Raw genomic sequence first — 18,322 nt, forward strand, 5'->3', positions numbered from 1 at the left:
AAAAAGATGTAGCCCAGAGTAGCTTTATCAGCAATGGTAATGACTTATTGGTTGGAGCATTCTTCTGCTTTGTGCTACATTTTTTATACATGTCAGGGTTATTGTTTTGTATATATCAACTATTGATACAGTTATACTTTAGACATACCACTAACAATAAGATAAGACTTCTCTTATATTATGCACATTAATTTTTGCCACTGCTTTTAAAATTCTAAGCATGGCAGAACAGTTTGCTGTTTTATAATATTTCCATCCAGTGTATGTCAATATGCTACTTACCAACAAACAAGATATATATGTTATGTATACTTAAATCATATGGACCATGATAATAAATTAACCAAGAATTATAACTCACCTAATGTAAGCCTATGGAGCAAGCAACAACTCACTTCTTGAATCTTTTCATTGACAGGGAATGTTTTCATGGCTTCTACCACAATATTATAACACCTGACGTTGCCACTCATGAGGACTTCAACATTATTGCCTAAATTTAAAGAAATAATAATTATCCAAAGGTAATAATTTCCCATCTGGAAGAGACATACAAAAACATCTTGTACATTTTGTAAATAAATGTCAGCGTAAAGGCTGTACTTCCAAATTTAAGTATCATGTTCTGTCAAATAGCTGTAAAAACCACTATGCTCATTCTCATATAATAGGATTTAGGACTCTTCTCTAGCATTAAGGGAAAATTGCTTTATTTCTGTTGCTCGATTTAAAAACAAAGGGATAACTGAGAGTGCTTTTATGTAAGTCTAAAAATGTAATGTCTTGGCCGTAAGTTTTCAAATAAATTAATTTGGAGCCTATTCCTTAATGAGGCACTACTCCATTGGATAATGCATTGCTCCTTTTTCTGACCCAAAAGAAAGAAAATCAAAATCATGTCACATAACAGAACAGCTGAAATCAACTATGACTTATTTCCTGCCCTTTCCAAAAGCAGAGCAGAAGAACAGCCAGTGTCCTGGGCTGCAAAACCAAGCTTCCTGAAGGCTGAGATAGATGGGAAGAAGCATGGGGGAAGCTGGGGACATAGGACTAAGGCAGTTGGTCAACAGAAAGACTGAATGTATGGACCCATGTGGAAAAACTAATTTACATTTCTAAATGAAATGTTGATTATTAAAACAAACAAAAGAAAGTGTTTATAAAACATTTTTCTATCTTTTATGGCATGACCAAAATAACTAGCAGTCTTTCCAAAAATGTATTTTTAATGTTTAAGTTGTATTTTAAAGAGCACTGAATATAGGAAAATGTATTAAAATGAAAGGAAACAGCCTCTGAAAATAATTGTCTGCTTTCACTCAGAATAGCAGACATGAGTTGCCCTAAGACTCAAAGGCCAAAATCTTTCAATTAGACTCAGTGTTTAAAACATTTCATTTTTCTTATTTTTAGTTGCTACTTTCTTTGACCTTTGCATTTTGAATCAACACATTTTTCACTGCAGTTATGTCAGATGTGGGTGGAAAACAGTGAATTTCAAAGCAGCCTGCCCAAAACAAATAAATAAATGTATAAATATAGCTGAGGAAAAGTAAAATGAAAAATATATTCAGTTCATTGACAGTGGATGACTCAGAAATTTTAAAGTATGTCCATTCTCTGTAAACAGTGCAGCCCCATCTGCTTTCAAATGTTCAATTTCCCATGGATAAGAAAATGATGGATTTCATAACAATCACGAAGAAAGAGCATCCTTTCACAACAGGATTGGGTTTTTACTGAAGACTCACATCAGACTTCCATGTCTGAAACGATGTTGCATATTATACATACTACACTATAGTACAAAGGTAGGAAGTACAAATTACATAACACTGTTGATATCCTTACACTTAACAACATACTAGGTACTATTCTGCATTTTTCAAATTATTTAACCATTTAATCCTCACAACTTCACGTGTCTGAAGATGAAAACATCACGAAATAAATGCGTGTGTATATCCTGTACGAACTCACATAGGTAATCCATGAAATGTGAAATGCTCATGTACACTTATAAAACAAAAGTAGCAAATTCAGAAACATGATTTTGTCACTGGTAATATACACAGCAAATTAATTCCTTCTTATCTGTACTTTTTTTTGTGATAAAAGTGCCTAGATTTCAAGCATCAAGAAAATGCTAAACAAGAATCATTATAAAGTTCAAACTTCATCCTGTGGTTTTTTCAAGCCCTTCAAGATCTGCTTGTTTCCAGTCTCATCTACTGACTCTCATCAAGCCCTGGCCCCCACCTCCCCTAAATAACACACAAGCAGACACTCGGGGCTGGACATAGGCACATGTACACACATGCGCGCACACACACACTCTTGTTTATTAAACTACTTTTATCTTCTTTTTTTCATTATTATTTCTTTTAATTTAAATTCAATTAATTAACCTGTAAGTGTAATATTAGTTTCTGAGGTAGAGATCAGTGATTCATCAGTTGTATGTAACACCCAGTGTTCATTACATCATGGGCATTCCTTAATATCCATCACCCAGTTACCCCATCCCTTCACCCCCTTCCCCTCCAGCAACTTTCAGTTTGTTTCCATGATTAAGAGTCTCTTATGATTTGTCTCCCTCTCAGATTTTGTCTTGTTTTATTTTTCCTTCCCTTCCCCTATGATCCTCTGTTTTGTTTCTTAAATTCCACATATGAGTGAGATCATAATGATAATTATCTTTCTCTGATTGTCTTATTTCACTTAGTGTGATTCCCTCCAGTTCCCTCCATGTTATTGCAAATGGCAAGATTTCTTTATGTGTGTGTGGGTAAGTAGTATTCCATTGTGTGTGTGTGTGTGTGTGTGTGTGTGTATACACCCCATCTTTTTTTTTTTTTTAATTTTATTCATTCATCTGACACAGAAAGAGAGATAGTGAGAGAGGGAATATAAGCAGGGGCTGTGAGAGAGGGAGAAGCAGACTCCCTGTCGAGCAGGGAGCCCCATGTGGGACTCAATCCCAGGACCCCAGGACCATCACCTGAGTAGAAGGCAGATGCTCAACCACTGACCCACCCAGGCACCTAATATACCACATTTTCTTTATCCATTCATCTGTCAATGGACATCTTTGTCCATTGTTGGGCTATTGTGGACATTGCTGTTAAAAACATTGGGGTGCACATGCCCCTTCAGACCACCACATTTTTATCTTTGGGGTAAATACCCAGCGGTGCAATTACTGGCATGTAGGGTAGCTCTATTTCCAACTTTTTGAGGAACCTCCATACTGTCTTCCAGAATGGCTGCACCAGTTTGCATTCCCACTAACAGTATAAGAGGGTTCCCCTTTCTCTGCCTCCTTGCCAACATCCATTGTTCCCTGTCTTGTTAATTTTAGCCACCTGACAAGGGTAAGGTGGTATCTCATTGTGGTTTTTATATGAATGTCCCTGATGCCAAGGAATGTGGAACATTTTTTTCATGGGTCTGTTGGCCATTTGTAGGTCTTCTTTGGAAAAATGTCTGTTCATGACTTCTGTTCATTTCTTGACTGGATTACTCTTTGGATATTGAGTTTGATAAATTCTTTATAGATTTTTGATACTAGCTATTTTTAACTTCTTGAAGGCACTATACTCTCTCTTGCTCCAGGATCTTGACACATAACAATGCTCACTGCCTGGGACATTCTGCAAGCACTTCACCCCAGACATCCCTACACACGAAGCTCTCATCATTGAAGTCTCTTCTAAGAGACATTGCCTCCCTTCTTGTTTTTCTCATAACCCCAGGTACTTCTGCCAATACTCGCCTTATAATACATTGTAGTCACCTATATTATCTATATCTGGTATAGTACCATGGGCTCTGAGAAGGCAAGAAACATGTCTATATTTTCCACTACTGTTTCCCAGCACCAAGTCCTGAGCCAGCTGTAGTACAGTATCAATAAATTAAAAATAATTAAATAAATAAATGGGATTCCCATCTGCAAGTTTCTACATAATAAAAAATGTTTTTAGGGGCGCATGGGTGGCTCAGTGGGTTAAGCCGCTGCCTTCGGCTCAGGTCATGATCTCAGAGTCCTGGGATCGAGCCCCGCATTGGGCTCTCTGCTCAGCAGGGAGCCTGCTTCCTCCTCTCTCTCCCTCTGCCTGCCTCTCTGCCTGCTTGTGATCTCTCTCTGTCAAATAAATAAATAAAATCTTTAAAAAAAAATGTTTTTAAAATGTACTCAGAAAGGAGATACATTGTAATTTTTCACATACAAAAAAGAAATCACGCACATGGGGTACTTACAAGGAATTGCTAGGGAATGTAAACAGTGCAGGACGTGAAGCACAATTTCCTCTTCATCTTTAAAATTTTTTAATGCATTGAGCAAGATCATATAATCTTTATTCTCAACAAATTCGGTCAGCTGCTCCTCTGAAACTAGAAGGATAAAAGACAAAATACTGAAAAGACTTAAAGATGATATAAAAATTTAATTACTTAAAAACATAATATTCATGTTAATTGTATGAGACACAGTAAATACAACAGACAGAGTTAAAGATGCATATTTCAGCAAAACTCTTCCTAAGGATTTTATAATGGGGGAAAAAAGCTACTGAGATTAAAAGAATTTCTTTTTAATCTATATTAGTTTAGTGTTTTAAAAAATGTAAAAGTGTTAGTGACCAAACAATTCTCAGAAAAACAAAATTATTTCTAATTTCCTTTGGGAAACTGACCAATGACTAATAAAGATGCCCTCCTGCAAGTGAATAGATCACAATACTTAAAAAGGAGTGGTTAATGGTACACTGTTGAAAGGCAGCTCAGTTCAAAAGGGGTGAACTTCAGCAAAGGACAAGTAATTAGACTCTGAAGTACTCTGTCTCAATGGCCTTGATTTCATCAGAAATTACTATAAATTTTCATAATTAAAGTCTTTGTAATCAAGCCAATGAGTTCCATTTGGAGTCATTTTATTGGGTGGGTAGCTCAAAAACATGTATACAAATCTGGTCCTTCTAGCCTGAGAATGGCACAGACAAAAATGCTGGAAAACATTATGATTAGCATTACTTTTTTGTTTTTCAACTTGATATCAATGATGTGATATAAAAGGACGTGAAAAGGTTAGGTTCTTCTAATAAGTGAGGAGTACCATGGAACTTTCTCGTTTTATTGAGCAGTTTCCACAGTATACTTTCAAATTTTGAAAATTCACTCTACAGGTGCCAGTAAGTCCCAGGGAACTTGATAGTCCTAGAAAACTCGGAAATTTTTTCTACTCTCTGTATAATCAAAATGCTGTCAGTACTGATAATATTTCTATTGAATAAGAGCTCCCTTTTAACATTCCCTGGTCCTTCTCCATATGTCCTGGATGGGTCCCATCTGGTCAGAGAGCCCTTCTTCCATGAATAAGAATGTGCCCTTAAACTGCAACACAGAAGGTGACAGACCTGTGAGACAATGGAACCTCAAACTCAATTCTGCCAAGTTCTTATCAAAAGCTTAGTTGCAAGACAAAACGTTTATAGAAGATATCCCGAAAGACGTGCTGTTCCTTGAGTCTCCACTCACAGGAAACCCTCTTCTCTGCCAAGCCTGATCATCAGAGAGCTGGGATCCAGGCCCATGCTGTTCTGACACTTGATAGAGTCTCTTTCATTGAATACACTTTGTACTCCTTATAAAACGTGTGTACTCTATCATCTCCTCCAGGGAAGCCCGAAAGAATTATTTTCCCAGGTCTCCCACAACCCTGATCACTCCTCCTGATAAATGGGTTTATTTTTATCTCAAGCAACTTTGTAACAGGCGACGTTTAATTCTTCTTTGCCTGATAGGAAGCAGAGAAACAGATTTCTGGTCCATGCCTTGACAAGTATACAGGACCTGAAGTCACTAGTAAATTATTTTACATTATTTTTACATTACTTTCCCTTCACGCATTTCCTCGTCCACTTCTTTCTCTAGTGTATTGTAAGTAGCTGTAAGCTATTTAAAGTATTTTTGAAATGGGGCAAGAATTAAATAGTAGATGTTAATCTGTTCCATTCCTGGAGCTGCCAGAAACTCAGGTGGCAAACTGACATAGACATAGAGCCCACATAAGTTATTCTTATCCTAAACCTCCAGCACTACTGGTTCTCATAATGATGCAGAAAGAGCTCTCAGAAAATGGTGCTAAATTGACTGCAGTGGTGGTGACTAGCTCTGTGCTCACAGGGCAGGTTGCTTGTGTCACTTCTCGGAGCTATTCCCTCATCAAGCCAGTGGAAGGACTAACAGTTCCAACCAACTCCAAAATTGCATGATAATCTCTGTTATCCATCTTAGTCCCATGAGATAAAATACATATTTGTCTTTTTCCTAAGGGACACTCTGCAAACCTCCTGGTTCTTTATACAGAGCCTTTAGCAATTTCTAAAATCCCTGGAGATGACTCAACATCATAAATCCAAATTTAATCTATGCTTTGACTTCACAGTTTTATTTTTTCTTTCTTAACACCTACACATCCGGTTTGCAAAGGGAACCTTAAGTCTTGTTAAGCAATGTAAGAAAGTCTACTACAATTGCATAATTTGTAACCCATGAATGAAATTCATTCCACAAAACAAGCAATATTTCTGAATTAACCCCATTATTTATCCTTGACTGACAGCCCCCACTTCTTCATAAATAGTAAAATTTTAGATACCTTATTATCATAATTATATTCCACTTTTCCCTTGCTTCTTATATAAATATGAAAATCAAGACTATGACATTTTTAAATACCTCTTTCAAACAGCACATGTAAAGCTTTGCATCCAAGTTTCTGGACTTCATCATTGGCTGAAAATGTGCGCATGGCATCAAAAATTAACAAGAAAATATCACTTTCTTCATCCAATATCAGCAAAGTGATTTTGCCTATTTTGAAAAGAACAATATGCCCCAGGTAAACAGCTGTTTTAACATTTAGTGTGTTGATTTTTACATGAATAGTTTATGGACTCTTCTTTTTGATAAACCACTTAATTACCCCAGATAGACCTATCAACCTCTGTGATCTTTCTAAGTGAAATTAATTCCCAGTACACTTTACTGTAAGTCTATATTCCTAATCAACACCTGTAGCCAAGGCCCTTAGCTCTAAACTCCTGAAACATATTACTACCTGCTTCTTAGACAACACTACCTGGATATTCCATGGGCACCCCATAGCTAGCCTTCTTCTGTTCCCTGTCAACCAGCCAACTCTTGGTTTTGGCTCAGGTCATGATCTTGAGTCCTGGGATCAAGCCCCGCCCCCGGCTCTGCACTCAGCACAGATTCTGCTTTGGATTCTCTGTCTCCCACCAGCTCACACACTCTCTCTCTCAAATAAATAAGTAAAATATTTTAAAAATTGAAATTATTTCTCACACTATTATTTTTTTTGAAGACTTTTTATATGAAAGAAAGAGCACTCATGCAATAGTGGGGGGAGGGAGAGGGGCTGAGAATCTTCAAGCAAACTCCCCACTGAGAGTGGAGTCTGAGGCAGGGCTGATTCCCACAACCCATGAGTCTGTGACCTGAGTGGAAATCAAGAGTCCAGCGCTTAACCATCTGAGACATCCATGCACCCCTCTCACACTACTTTTTATTTCTTTCCCTGTCCTGTCCAATTCAGGAGCCACTAAGCACAGGTGGCCTTTTAAACTTAAATTTAAATTAATTAAAATTAAATAAAATTAAAATTTAGTTTCCCTCATTTCAAATGTTCAATAGCCATATATGGCTACTTGCCATGATACTGAAAAGAGCAACATTTTCTTCATTGCAAAAAGTTATATTGGATTGTGCCCTTCTATGTTATAGGAATTTTGCCTCATCTGCCTTAGAGTTCTCCAGAGGCCAGCACAACAGTAAATGCCCAATAGCTATTAAATCCATTAACTACCAAGCCAAACAATGAAAACAACCTACAAGTTAACGTTTAATGAGTATCTGAGATGAACTTCAAACACATTAAAAACCTCCCTAACAGCACAAAATTCTCAATGTTGGCTGAAAGATATTAAATTAACCAGTCTCTTCAAGACACATTTCCTAATTTCCTAATTTCCTCCAATCAGATTTCCTAATTGTCTGCACATTGCTGATTTCAATATATTATAGTGTTGGGAGATTTTTCCAATTCATAAACTTTCAGTTTCCTGGAAAACCACTCCTTATCATTGTGATTAGCTCCTGTGAGCAGCCTTTCTTCTCAGAACTTACATAATAGCAAGTGTCCATCCCAGCAATGATCATAACTATTGCACCATACCAAGATTCTTTGTTTTCAGGTCAATAATCCTCCAAGCAGAAATGTCCTCAAGGAAAGAATCTGATATGTGGACTCAGACCCTGGTTCTACTACTTATAGGCTGAGGCAACCTCTTCGTGCTTCCATGTCCCTCACTAGAAAACTGTGATCAAATACCCATCTCAAGAGATGTTTTGCAGATTACATTTTTAAAAGCATGTGAAGTATTTTACAAGTGAAGCAAGTATTCAAGAAACAATGCTATGTATTTTTAAAATAGTACTATTATGTCATACCCCAGAACATACAGAAAACATATCAAGAGATATAATGGAGAAAGATATAATAATGACGAGGACCTGTACAGCCAACAAGCAAATGGGAATATGACCCGTGGGACCAGATTTTGGGAGCAAAGCTGGGAAGAGAAATCAGGTTTGGTAATAATATATAAAGGTGATGCTTAAGGCCAAGATATTGGGTGGCATTTTTGAGGGAAAAAGAATAAAGAAAAGAGATAACGAGAGGGGCCCCTGGGTGACTCAGCTGGTTAAGCGTCTGACTCTTGCTTTCAGTTCAGGTCACCATCTCAGGGTCATGAGATCAAGCCCTGCATCAAGCTCTGTACTCTGCATGAAGTCTGCTTGTTCTCCTCCCTTTGGTCCTCCCTCCTCTTCGTCTGCTCCTCCCCCTACTCACTCATGCTCAGGCTCTCGAGCTCTTTCTCTCTCTCTCTCTCTCCCTCACCCCTTGTCCCTCCCTCAAATGGATAAATAAAATCTTAAAAAAAAAAAAAGAGGAAAAACAGAAACAAAGAATTTTGGAAATCACTGATATTTAGGTCATATTATATTCTTATATTTTAAAAAGACATTAAAACACATTTGATCAATGGTTTAAAATACTTTTTAAATTTGAGTCAATATTAAAAATATGCATATGCATGTATTACCTGAAGTCAGAAGGAGATCTAAGGCCTTCAGTCCAACGGTTAATAGGTTTATGTTGGCATTATGAACTGTTAGCATTTTAAGAATCAGTCTGTAATTAAAAACAGAAATCAAGGTAAGAGGGAATTATCATACCTAAATGTTTGCTTTTTTTTAGGTATTTTGCTTCACTCGCCTATATTTTTATTCAACTCAATGTATTTCATTCTCTAAACTGAAGCTTTTGTGCATTTTTCTTCCATTAAAACTGAGCCAAACTTACAACAATTAAGAGGGAAATATTATGTCTCAGTTAAAAAGTTAAAACTTTTTCCTCTGAATATTCAAATTCAATTATTAATTACTTTCATCCAACTCCATATCTAAACTATCATGAGGAATTATATACATCAAGAGATCAAGCCCATTTTTATATCTGATATAAACTTGTGAATTATGTTATGCATGTTGATATATTAAAATATAGAGATGCAATAAAAATGTTAGTTTGCACATATAAATTAAGAACCCATATGAATATTTAAATTATTGATTTTTACTCTTTTTGAAAGAGAAATTGACAATATTTTATCATAGTGAAGCTAGTACATCACAATATTCAGTTAGTTCAAATTCATTTAATTTAACTCTCTGAGTTAACCGAATCTAAAATATACCATCTTTAGTCTATTTCTACCTAGTGATGGTTAGCTTTACATCACTTGAAGAAGACAGAACCTGGAGACAACCACAGATTCCCTAGAAACATGGTCTCCAGTTGGCAAGGTGAGGAACTGAGAGGCCCTATCCCTCTGGTCTGTCAATTCTCTTCCAATCCACGTTGCCCTACCTGTCCCTTCATCATACCCACTATTCCTGACTTCATCACCACATAAGATTTCTTCTTTAGCACTGTAAACCTTTGGTGGGAAAAAGCCCTTGAATACAGGGAGATTATGTTTTTCAATAACGTTTGCTGGGAATGATCTAATATACTCCACGATAGAAAGCAGCATGTGTCTATCTTGCTCACACCATTTCAGGCCTAAAGTAGGAGTATAATAAATATTTGATGAATAGGGTGAATGAATGAATGAGCAAACGAGAGAATGCATGGTTGAATGAATGAATGAATGAGTGAATGAGACTTCCTACAGAAATGTTTACATAATTTAATTTGAACAGTGGGTTTCTACTAGGATATGACTAGATGAGTTTTTTTAAAACTCCCTAAGTTTATAGATTGCTAACTTTTGGGGACTTTGGAAATCCTCAGCCAAACCAAGGGACACACAACATTTCGATTCCTATTTACAGTTATATTTCATATCATTCCTCCTTAAATGCTGCATTTAATGCAGCATTTAGAAGTGACTCATAGAGTTTCAGAAATTGTTTGGAGACGACAACATATATTTACTGTAAATACGCTCTTTTCAAAACACTCTTTAAGTCATGGAAACTGAAGAACAGCAACATATTAAGCATCAAAGATGGAAAAACAAGCACAGATATGCTCACCTATGAACAAACAATTTAAATTTGTTTAAATTGCAATTATGGTGACACTAATAAACAATACAAAGATGTAAAATTTAATTTTGTGCAAAGTATACACAAGCTATATGTCATTGGAAGCAATAGGTATTCACTTCTCTGTGGTAAAGAAAAGTCACAGTAGGTATAAATAACACCTAAAATTAATAAGAAAAGGTAAATTTTAAATGTTAAGGAAAAAAGTTATAAAAAAAATGATTTTCCTGGAAACATATTTTTCTTCAGAAAACTTTTTTCTTAACTAATTATGGCTAAAGAAGTGGTCTCATCTATAAAGTCATTATGTTGCAAATTACAGTAACATAGCTGGGAAAACAGCTATCAAGATTTCACTGCAGATGTGCTGAAAGGTAATTTCCTCTTTTTTCTTCATTTTGAAAGCTGTGGTTTAAGCTCATAAATATATATGTATGAATATCTATATATATAGATAGATATATAGATATATAGATATATATTTTTTTTCAGTGTTCCAAGATTCATTGTTTATGCACCACACTCAGTGCTCCATGCAATACGTGCCCTCCTTAATACCCACCACCAGGCTCACCCAATCCCCCACCCTCCCCTCCAAAAACCTGAGTTTGTTTCTCAGAGTCCACAGTCTCTCATGGTTTGTCTCCCCCTCCGATTTCCCCCAACTCACTTCTCTCCTTCTCCCAGTGTCCTCCGTTGTTATTCCTTATGTACTTTTAAAGACGATAAAGCATAAACTTCTAAATTATGACTTACAGAACTAAATTTTAGTATCCATATATTTTTAAGAACTAGTAGTTTGTATCAGTTATACTATTAAAAAGTAAAAAAACTTTTGTTGGTTTGAATTCATAAGTAGTCATCAAAAATCTACAACCTAACCAACTGTATGACTGCATTAGTATATTATTAAAATAATAATAGCACCTGAGATTCTACCTCAAATGTCAGTTTTCTAACGCAAATAGATAATATACTACTGAACTGAAAGAAAACTCTCTATAAATGTAAGTCACTGACTTGAGAAAAAATATCTGTATTTTAGAGGATTTTAGCAGATTTGCTTGGATTACAAATATATGATATATCAAAGGCGGGGTTGTCATATGTATGGATAAACACTTAATGAAGTTTGTTTTTACGTATCTATCATACTTACTGGTGAACCCCAAGTACTTCCCAATCATGTCCAATATCCTGAGGTCCCATTAAGCTTTGCATTGTATTTGGACAGATTTCTATCAATTTGCAAAGAAGTGACCAACCCACCTGAAAGCAAGAAAGGCATATATTCACATTTATAAACATGCTAAAAGAACATATTCAGTCTCTTCATTCTTACTGGAATAGGTGACTACCTATTTTTAAATAACTATTTTAAAACAAAATGACATCCTAAAATGCCTACTGAGAAAAGCAAGTCATATGTCTAAAATACATCTTTCTCCAAAAACCATACCAAAAGGGCATACAAAAAATATTAGAGCATCCCCGAATGATGAATTTAACAGATGTGCCTATTATCTAAATTTAAAAAAATTAAATAAAATGAAACACAAAAAATAGTTTGAGGACACACCAAGATTATGAAGTACAAGATTTTTAAATCACATCTACCTGACAGAATCTCTTCTAAATACTTGAGATTTTAATTGTAGGGAAGGAAATGAAGTGGTTAGGAACAGAGGCTAAAAAAAACTTTTTTAATTAAAAAAAAGAAAAGAAAAGGAATGGAGGGTTAGCGGCAGTTGGAAATTTTGATTAGGAAGTAAAGACCGCTCCACAGGTATGGTAGCTAGAATGACTGGGAGAGAAAAGGAACGGTCTGACCATTGTGACGTCTGGTACAGGAAAAAGAGAAAGACACTATAAGAAAGGGAGGGGATAGGATTTCTCAATGGATCCCACTAGGTTTCTTTAGAACATCCAAATATGAGTTAATAAGATGTGGACATCAAAAATATCCCTAGACTTTTTCCCACTTCCAAATGAAATATGATCTCACAGATGCCTTGTATTACAACTTTTTTCAGTCTGTTTATACATGATGCCATCTTGAACAAGTTGCTCTTCTGAAAAAAAAAATGTGATTTTTAAAAATACAACTTTTTAAAAATATGGTATTTGAATTTCAAACAAGAGATTAAATTCAACTCACTCTTCCTGTTTATATTCCTCTCTAAATTTAAGGAATCTTTCATTCTTTCTATTGTATTATAGAACTAGATTTGATATAATCAGGAATAAAAGAAAACCCAAAGAAAATCAAAAAATGTTTAAATATGTAGCATCTAGAGATGAATGAAAATGTGTCTAAGTAGGATGTGTGATAAACACCGATATATGAAGTCTGACAGCGGCATTCACCGTCAGAATTACCCAGAGAAGGATACAATACAGAAAACGTAGGACTTGAGCCAGATTTCAAAGGAATTAGAAACGTGGTCATTCAAAATACGGAATTGGAAGCCTCTGGAACTAAGCTGTGAGGAGAGCGAGGTGCCCGGTGGTGAGGACAGTACTGCAGGGCAAGGCTTTTGCTAGACGAGACCTGACGCCGAAGTGGAGCCCAGTGATACAAAGCCGAATGACAAGGTGAGCATTTCTGTGCATCCAGTAAGGAATAATGACACAAGTTTGTTGTTTCCAAGAACAAACAAGGGCTTCTTTACAAGATGAAAATGATTACACAAGATCTCTTTACAGTACGATTTCTGAATCTTTTCTGGATTAAGCCTGAATTGCTTTACTCTGTCATTACATCCTTTTACATAATTTCAAAGTGCCTGAAAAGGCAGCAATTTCTGACAGCTATTTTTACCTATATTTAAGTAGGACATCCTCCTCCACGTAAGCCGAACAGACACTGATAATCCAGCTGTCATAGAAACCGGCTATTTTCGTGCTTTCATAAAATACATCGAGACTTTTCCCCCCCAAGTATTTAAGAAAATAACATTTGGAACAGCTTCCAGTGGGAAATAAATCACAAGTCACAGAGGATGCTCTACGCATTTCTGTACCTGCATGACTGACTGGAGGAGAAAACCTGTTGTGTTTTGGTTGGTGAAGAAGCAGCACCGGTAATTGCTTTGCAAAAGGGTTGAGACAACTGAGCCTCTATGATTAAACAGAATCCCTGGCAGCAGAGCAGAGGGAACAACTGATCCATTAATCTACTCAATTAAAAGCTTATCTTTCAGGGAGAAGGTTCCTCTCCCGCCCAGTTATAATACAATTAAATTGGTAGTTTCACGTTATTATAATTATTCTGGAGATTCAAGCATCTAATTAATGCACAATGGCAAAGAGGCCAGGAGTTAAAGAAAAATTCAGTCACTTTCAGTTATTTCGTTCTCTTACTTCAAAGGTTGAAACTTGTGGATAGAGGCAAGTCATGTAAAATGAGAAGCAGTGAGAAATGATGGGCTGACTGGCAGAAAAAGGAAACTCCAAGACAGCTAGTCTAACTACCAGTTCTCAAAAGACTGTCATTTATTACAGAGCATTAATAAAATGCAAAAAGACCCTGAAAAATACAAACTGGGAGTCTGGAATAGGATGTGAAATGAACTCTGGAAAGAAACCTTAATATTTACTTTTGAATTTACCTTACCCTCTTAAATTCATCATTTGGAAGTTTTAATTCAGCACTTCCAACTAACTCAAAATATAAAGCATTAAAGAACATGTATAGTAGTTATACCACAAATATGAAGAAATCTGAAGAAAAAACGCACTTTCTTTAAGGGGAGTATTAAAATATCAGTCAAGAGAACTCCTTTCTACATCCCTTCGATAAGACCAATGATAATTAAAATTGATAACGTAGTTGTAGCTAGCATGGCCACAGGATTTGTAACAAACCACTGTGCTGCTTTCTTGTACAAACAGCTTGTGGATTCAGAATGTGTGATGGAAAGAGATTTTGATGGAAAATGTGGTGGAAAGAGATTCAGAATGTGTGATGGAAAGAGATTTTGAAGGTATGTGAAAACTTGAGTCCTGGCTCTGTCATGAGCTCTATGGTCCTAAATGAGCTACTCGACTCTGAGGTTAAAAGTGTCCGGAGAGATTTCTGAGAGAGCAGTGAGGTTCCAGTGAGAATCCAATGATGTAATACACACAACACCTTTTGCAGACGAATACATGTACGATGCTAAAACGAATAATTCTGTTCTATTAAATAACCAAATCAAAAGACAATTCCTTTTTTTTTTTGCATAGTTTTTCTCTGGTACATGCTGGCCAAGATATTAAGTGACATTCATAACTACTCCCAGACAAACATGTCTAGGCTTGGACAGCTTCTAAAAACAAAGAATGAAGTGGTGGGTCTGTTCCAGCCTCCCCTGGGTTCTCAAGTTCAGCACAACCTCCTCTGGACCCTACACACCCAAGCTTTCCAAGGGTCCTGGGGATACTGAGTGGCACCCAACAGGGGAACTCTTCATACGAAGCAAGGAATCCAAGGAACAGAGGCTGCCAGACAAGGCACTTCTGAACACCAAAGCAGAAGCAAGAAAGAAGGGATGATGTAGGAGGAGAGCAGCAAACACAATAGGCCAGCTCTAAAATGTGACTCATATTTCATGGGCAAAATTCAGACTCTGGATGCTAAAAGGAACAGTGCCTTTATCATGCCTCTCGTCTTTTCATGATTTTGTTTGCTAACTCCCTGAAAATCAATAGTCAGATGGAAAATATTTCAGGAATTTCAATTTTCAAAATTTGAAATTTGAAATTTTCAAAATTTTTCAAATTTCAAAATTTGAAATTTTCAAAATTTCAAGAAAAATTAAAATAACCATTTACCCCAGATACAAATGTTCTCATATAAAAGAAACTAGGTATATGGTTCACCCAGACTAGACATAGCTGGATACAGAGATGAACATAAAGATGAAGGTAGCTAGACACAGATTCAGAGATCCAGATAATTCTTTCTTCTGTGGAGCCTCTCCAGCAAGTATTAAGAAACACTGGCTTTCTGGCTACACTTTGAGAGAATTCAAAGTTCAATTCTCTTTCCTTTCAGCACCCAACATGCAAATGACTGATTTCAGTTCTCTAAACCTCAGAATCTACAAAGGAAGTTAGTATGTTAGGCAGTAATTTATTTTGACTGTAAATTATTCTTAACTATCACCTTAGGACTCTTTTTTAAAATGTATTTAAGGTATTTGACAAATGTCTGTGTTTCCTATGGTATAGGTGCTAAGTTTCGCTTTTATATTCAGTTTATATGAAAAGAGTTGAAAAATACAAATATAAACTTATAGGAGAATAGTAAAACATCACTTTCTTTAGATAATACAAGGTATGCTACAACTAAAGGCCAGAAATCTGTTTTCAAGTTAAAAAAGAAAGAAAGAAAGAAACCTTAAACCTATGAGAATTTGCCAGTTACTTCATTTATTAATTTAATTATTATTAATTTTTATTACTATTAATTATTCTCCTTTCCCAAACTATTCACAATGGTGTCATCTCTAGGACATGCTGTACATTGGTAAGATTCTTAGAATAATTTGGTTAAATGCTAATGCTGATGAGCTCATCTAGCCAATAAGAGAATTAAATCCCAACCCATGATTATTTACCGCCCACCACCAATCATATCTTGTACGTGCGTTGCACAAATTTACTTCTACAAAACAATTAAGGAGCACTTAGTGGGCCCTTTTACATCATTAACATTTGATAATGATTTGACAACGCTTCCTTCTTAAAATCACAGTCTGTGGTTTGTGAGGCGGAAAGTCAGAAGCAACCCAGAACTTCTGGGTATATAGTACTGACAGAAAAACATCTATTTCCATAGAGAAAGGGGAATGGGCGACATGAAAACAACTCCTTTACCTGCTGCACACTAGCGACTCTCATATACAAGTCCAAGACGATCAACACAGGCACGTGGACTTTTTTGCCTTGAAATAACTTGGAGGCTGGAAAAGAAGGGGGTGAGGGAAAAGAAGCAAAGTCATGATTCACGCACCCCTTTTGTGTCTGAAACAGGAGGGAGGAAGCAAAAGAAGTGAGCGCAAGACCCTCCTAAACTTCTCCGCTCCTTTCTGCCCTAAGGAGTAGAGAGTCTGCGGCTTCTCAGGAGTCCAGGTTTGTGCAACTCCCAAGTGCGAGGGAGAAAGTTTGCAAAAGAGAAAGGGGTGGGGGCGGGGAGCAGTTTCCTTGAGGATGATTACCGTGGTCGGCGTACGTGAACACCAGCATATCCTCCAGAATTTGGACCAGGGTCTCTATCTGTTTTCCTTCCTGGACATTGTTCAGCCTGACTATCAACTTCTTCAGAGTTTCCTCGTCCTCCTCCTCGCACCCCTGACAGCTGCCACTGGCCATGACGGACTCTGCTCCAAACCGACCGTGCCTCCCACACGAATGCCGGCCGCCGGGGGAAGGGGCAGGGGCGCCGCCGCTGCTCGCGGGGACGAGCACAGTTCACTGCCCGCAGCCAGCGCTCCCCGCCGGCCTCATCCGCACCCACGCCCGCCTGTTTATGAGGAAGGCGGTGGCTCCCCGCCCTGCGGTGCCCTCCCTCTCCCCGGCCCTCCTCCTCGGCTTTCTCCTCCCCCACCCAGGCCCGAAAAATGAGCTCAGGGGCCTGCGCGAGGCTCGACCAAGGTAGGGCTGTGCCGGGCAGAACCGGGGCGGGCCGGCGGGTCGCGGCTTGAGCCGGGCCGAACCCCGGTGACCGTGACCGTGACCGTGGCCCCCGCACGGGTGCGGGCCGGGTCCCCGACCTCCGAAGAGCGCCGCCTCCGAGACCGGATCCCGCTCGCCGCGGCGGCGCGGCCGGGAGTCGTGCAGGAAGAAACTGACTCAGCGCACTCCGCGGGGTCCCCAGGCCCGGATCGCCGCAGCCCTGGCGGGAGAAGGCGCGCGTTTGGCAGGCCGGCGGGCCACCCGCCCCGACCCCCCAGCCTGGGCTCCTCCAGCCCCGCCGAGGGTCTGCAAACTAGGAAAAATAAAAAATGAAAGCCTCCGCCTATCTCCAGATCTAAGAATAGAAATCTGGGCGTTGGGAAAGGAGGACACCGCCCAGTTGGCCCCTTTTAGGAAAACATGTTCTTTAGAGTTCCCCCTATAGGGAAATGAATAATCTCCCCCCAAGGATGGAGAGAAATTTTTGCAATCCCAATGTGCCCAGCTAAAGGCTTTTTTCTGTTTTTTTTTTTTTTTCTTTTTTTTTCTTTTTTCTGTTTTTCTTTTTTCTTTTTGCTGTGGCGTTTGGTAGGGGAGCAAATAATTTTACCCCTCTCTTGGTTATCCAGAGCTCTGTTGCCCTAAAGTCCACTAAAATTCACCTCTGAAAATTTGAATCTGCACTCCGTAGGGTCTTGAAAATTGGGGCACACCAAAGAATAATCAGTTCTCAGAGCCCTTTAAAGAGAAACACGGGGTAAATTAAAGGAAAGGATGAAAGCGGAAAACCAGAAAAGGTGAAAGATACAAACCTCAATGTTGTTCCGTTTATATTTAAAATTACTTATAAGTGTCTATAACACTAACGTTAAAAAAAAAAAAGTACCAAAGTATTGTGTTTTTCAGGAAGAGAAACCTAAGCAAGTGACTGTGTAGACAAGGCTGGACAAAGATT

General features: G+C 37.8%; 1 protein-coding gene across 1 annotated transcript in view; it reads right to left on the reverse strand.

Moving 5' to 3' along the window:
• The window catches only part of LOC111161332 (leucine rich repeat kinase 2), a 130,871-nt gene extending 113,681 nt beyond the window's left edge, over positions 1-17,190 (reverse strand). Inside the window, exons 1-7 of the mRNA XM_022524930.1 lie at positions 16,911-17,190; positions 16,570-16,655; positions 11,867-11,976; positions 9,198-9,286; positions 6,748-6,882; positions 4,267-4,401; positions 362-493 (exon numbers count right to left, since the gene is read on the reverse strand). Coding sequence (XP_022380638.1) covers positions 362-493; positions 4,267-4,401; positions 6,748-6,882; positions 9,198-9,286; positions 11,867-11,976; positions 16,570-16,655; positions 16,911-17,064 — 841 coding nt within the window. The 5' untranslated portion in view covers positions 17,065-17,190. The remainder of the gene's footprint in view (positions 1-361; positions 494-4,266; positions 4,402-6,747; positions 6,883-9,197; positions 9,287-11,866; positions 11,977-16,569; positions 16,656-16,910) is intronic.
• Between the last annotated feature and the right edge of the window lie 1,132 nt (positions 17,191-18,322).

This window comes from Enhydra lutris, unplaced genomic scaffold, assembly GCF_002288905.1.
Source record: "Enhydra lutris kenyoni isolate GAN:26980312 unplaced genomic scaffold, ASM228890v2 scaffoldscaffold84, whole genome shotgun sequence".
Classification (NCBI taxonomy): domain Eukaryota; kingdom Metazoa; phylum Chordata; class Mammalia; order Carnivora; family Mustelidae; genus Enhydra; species Enhydra lutris.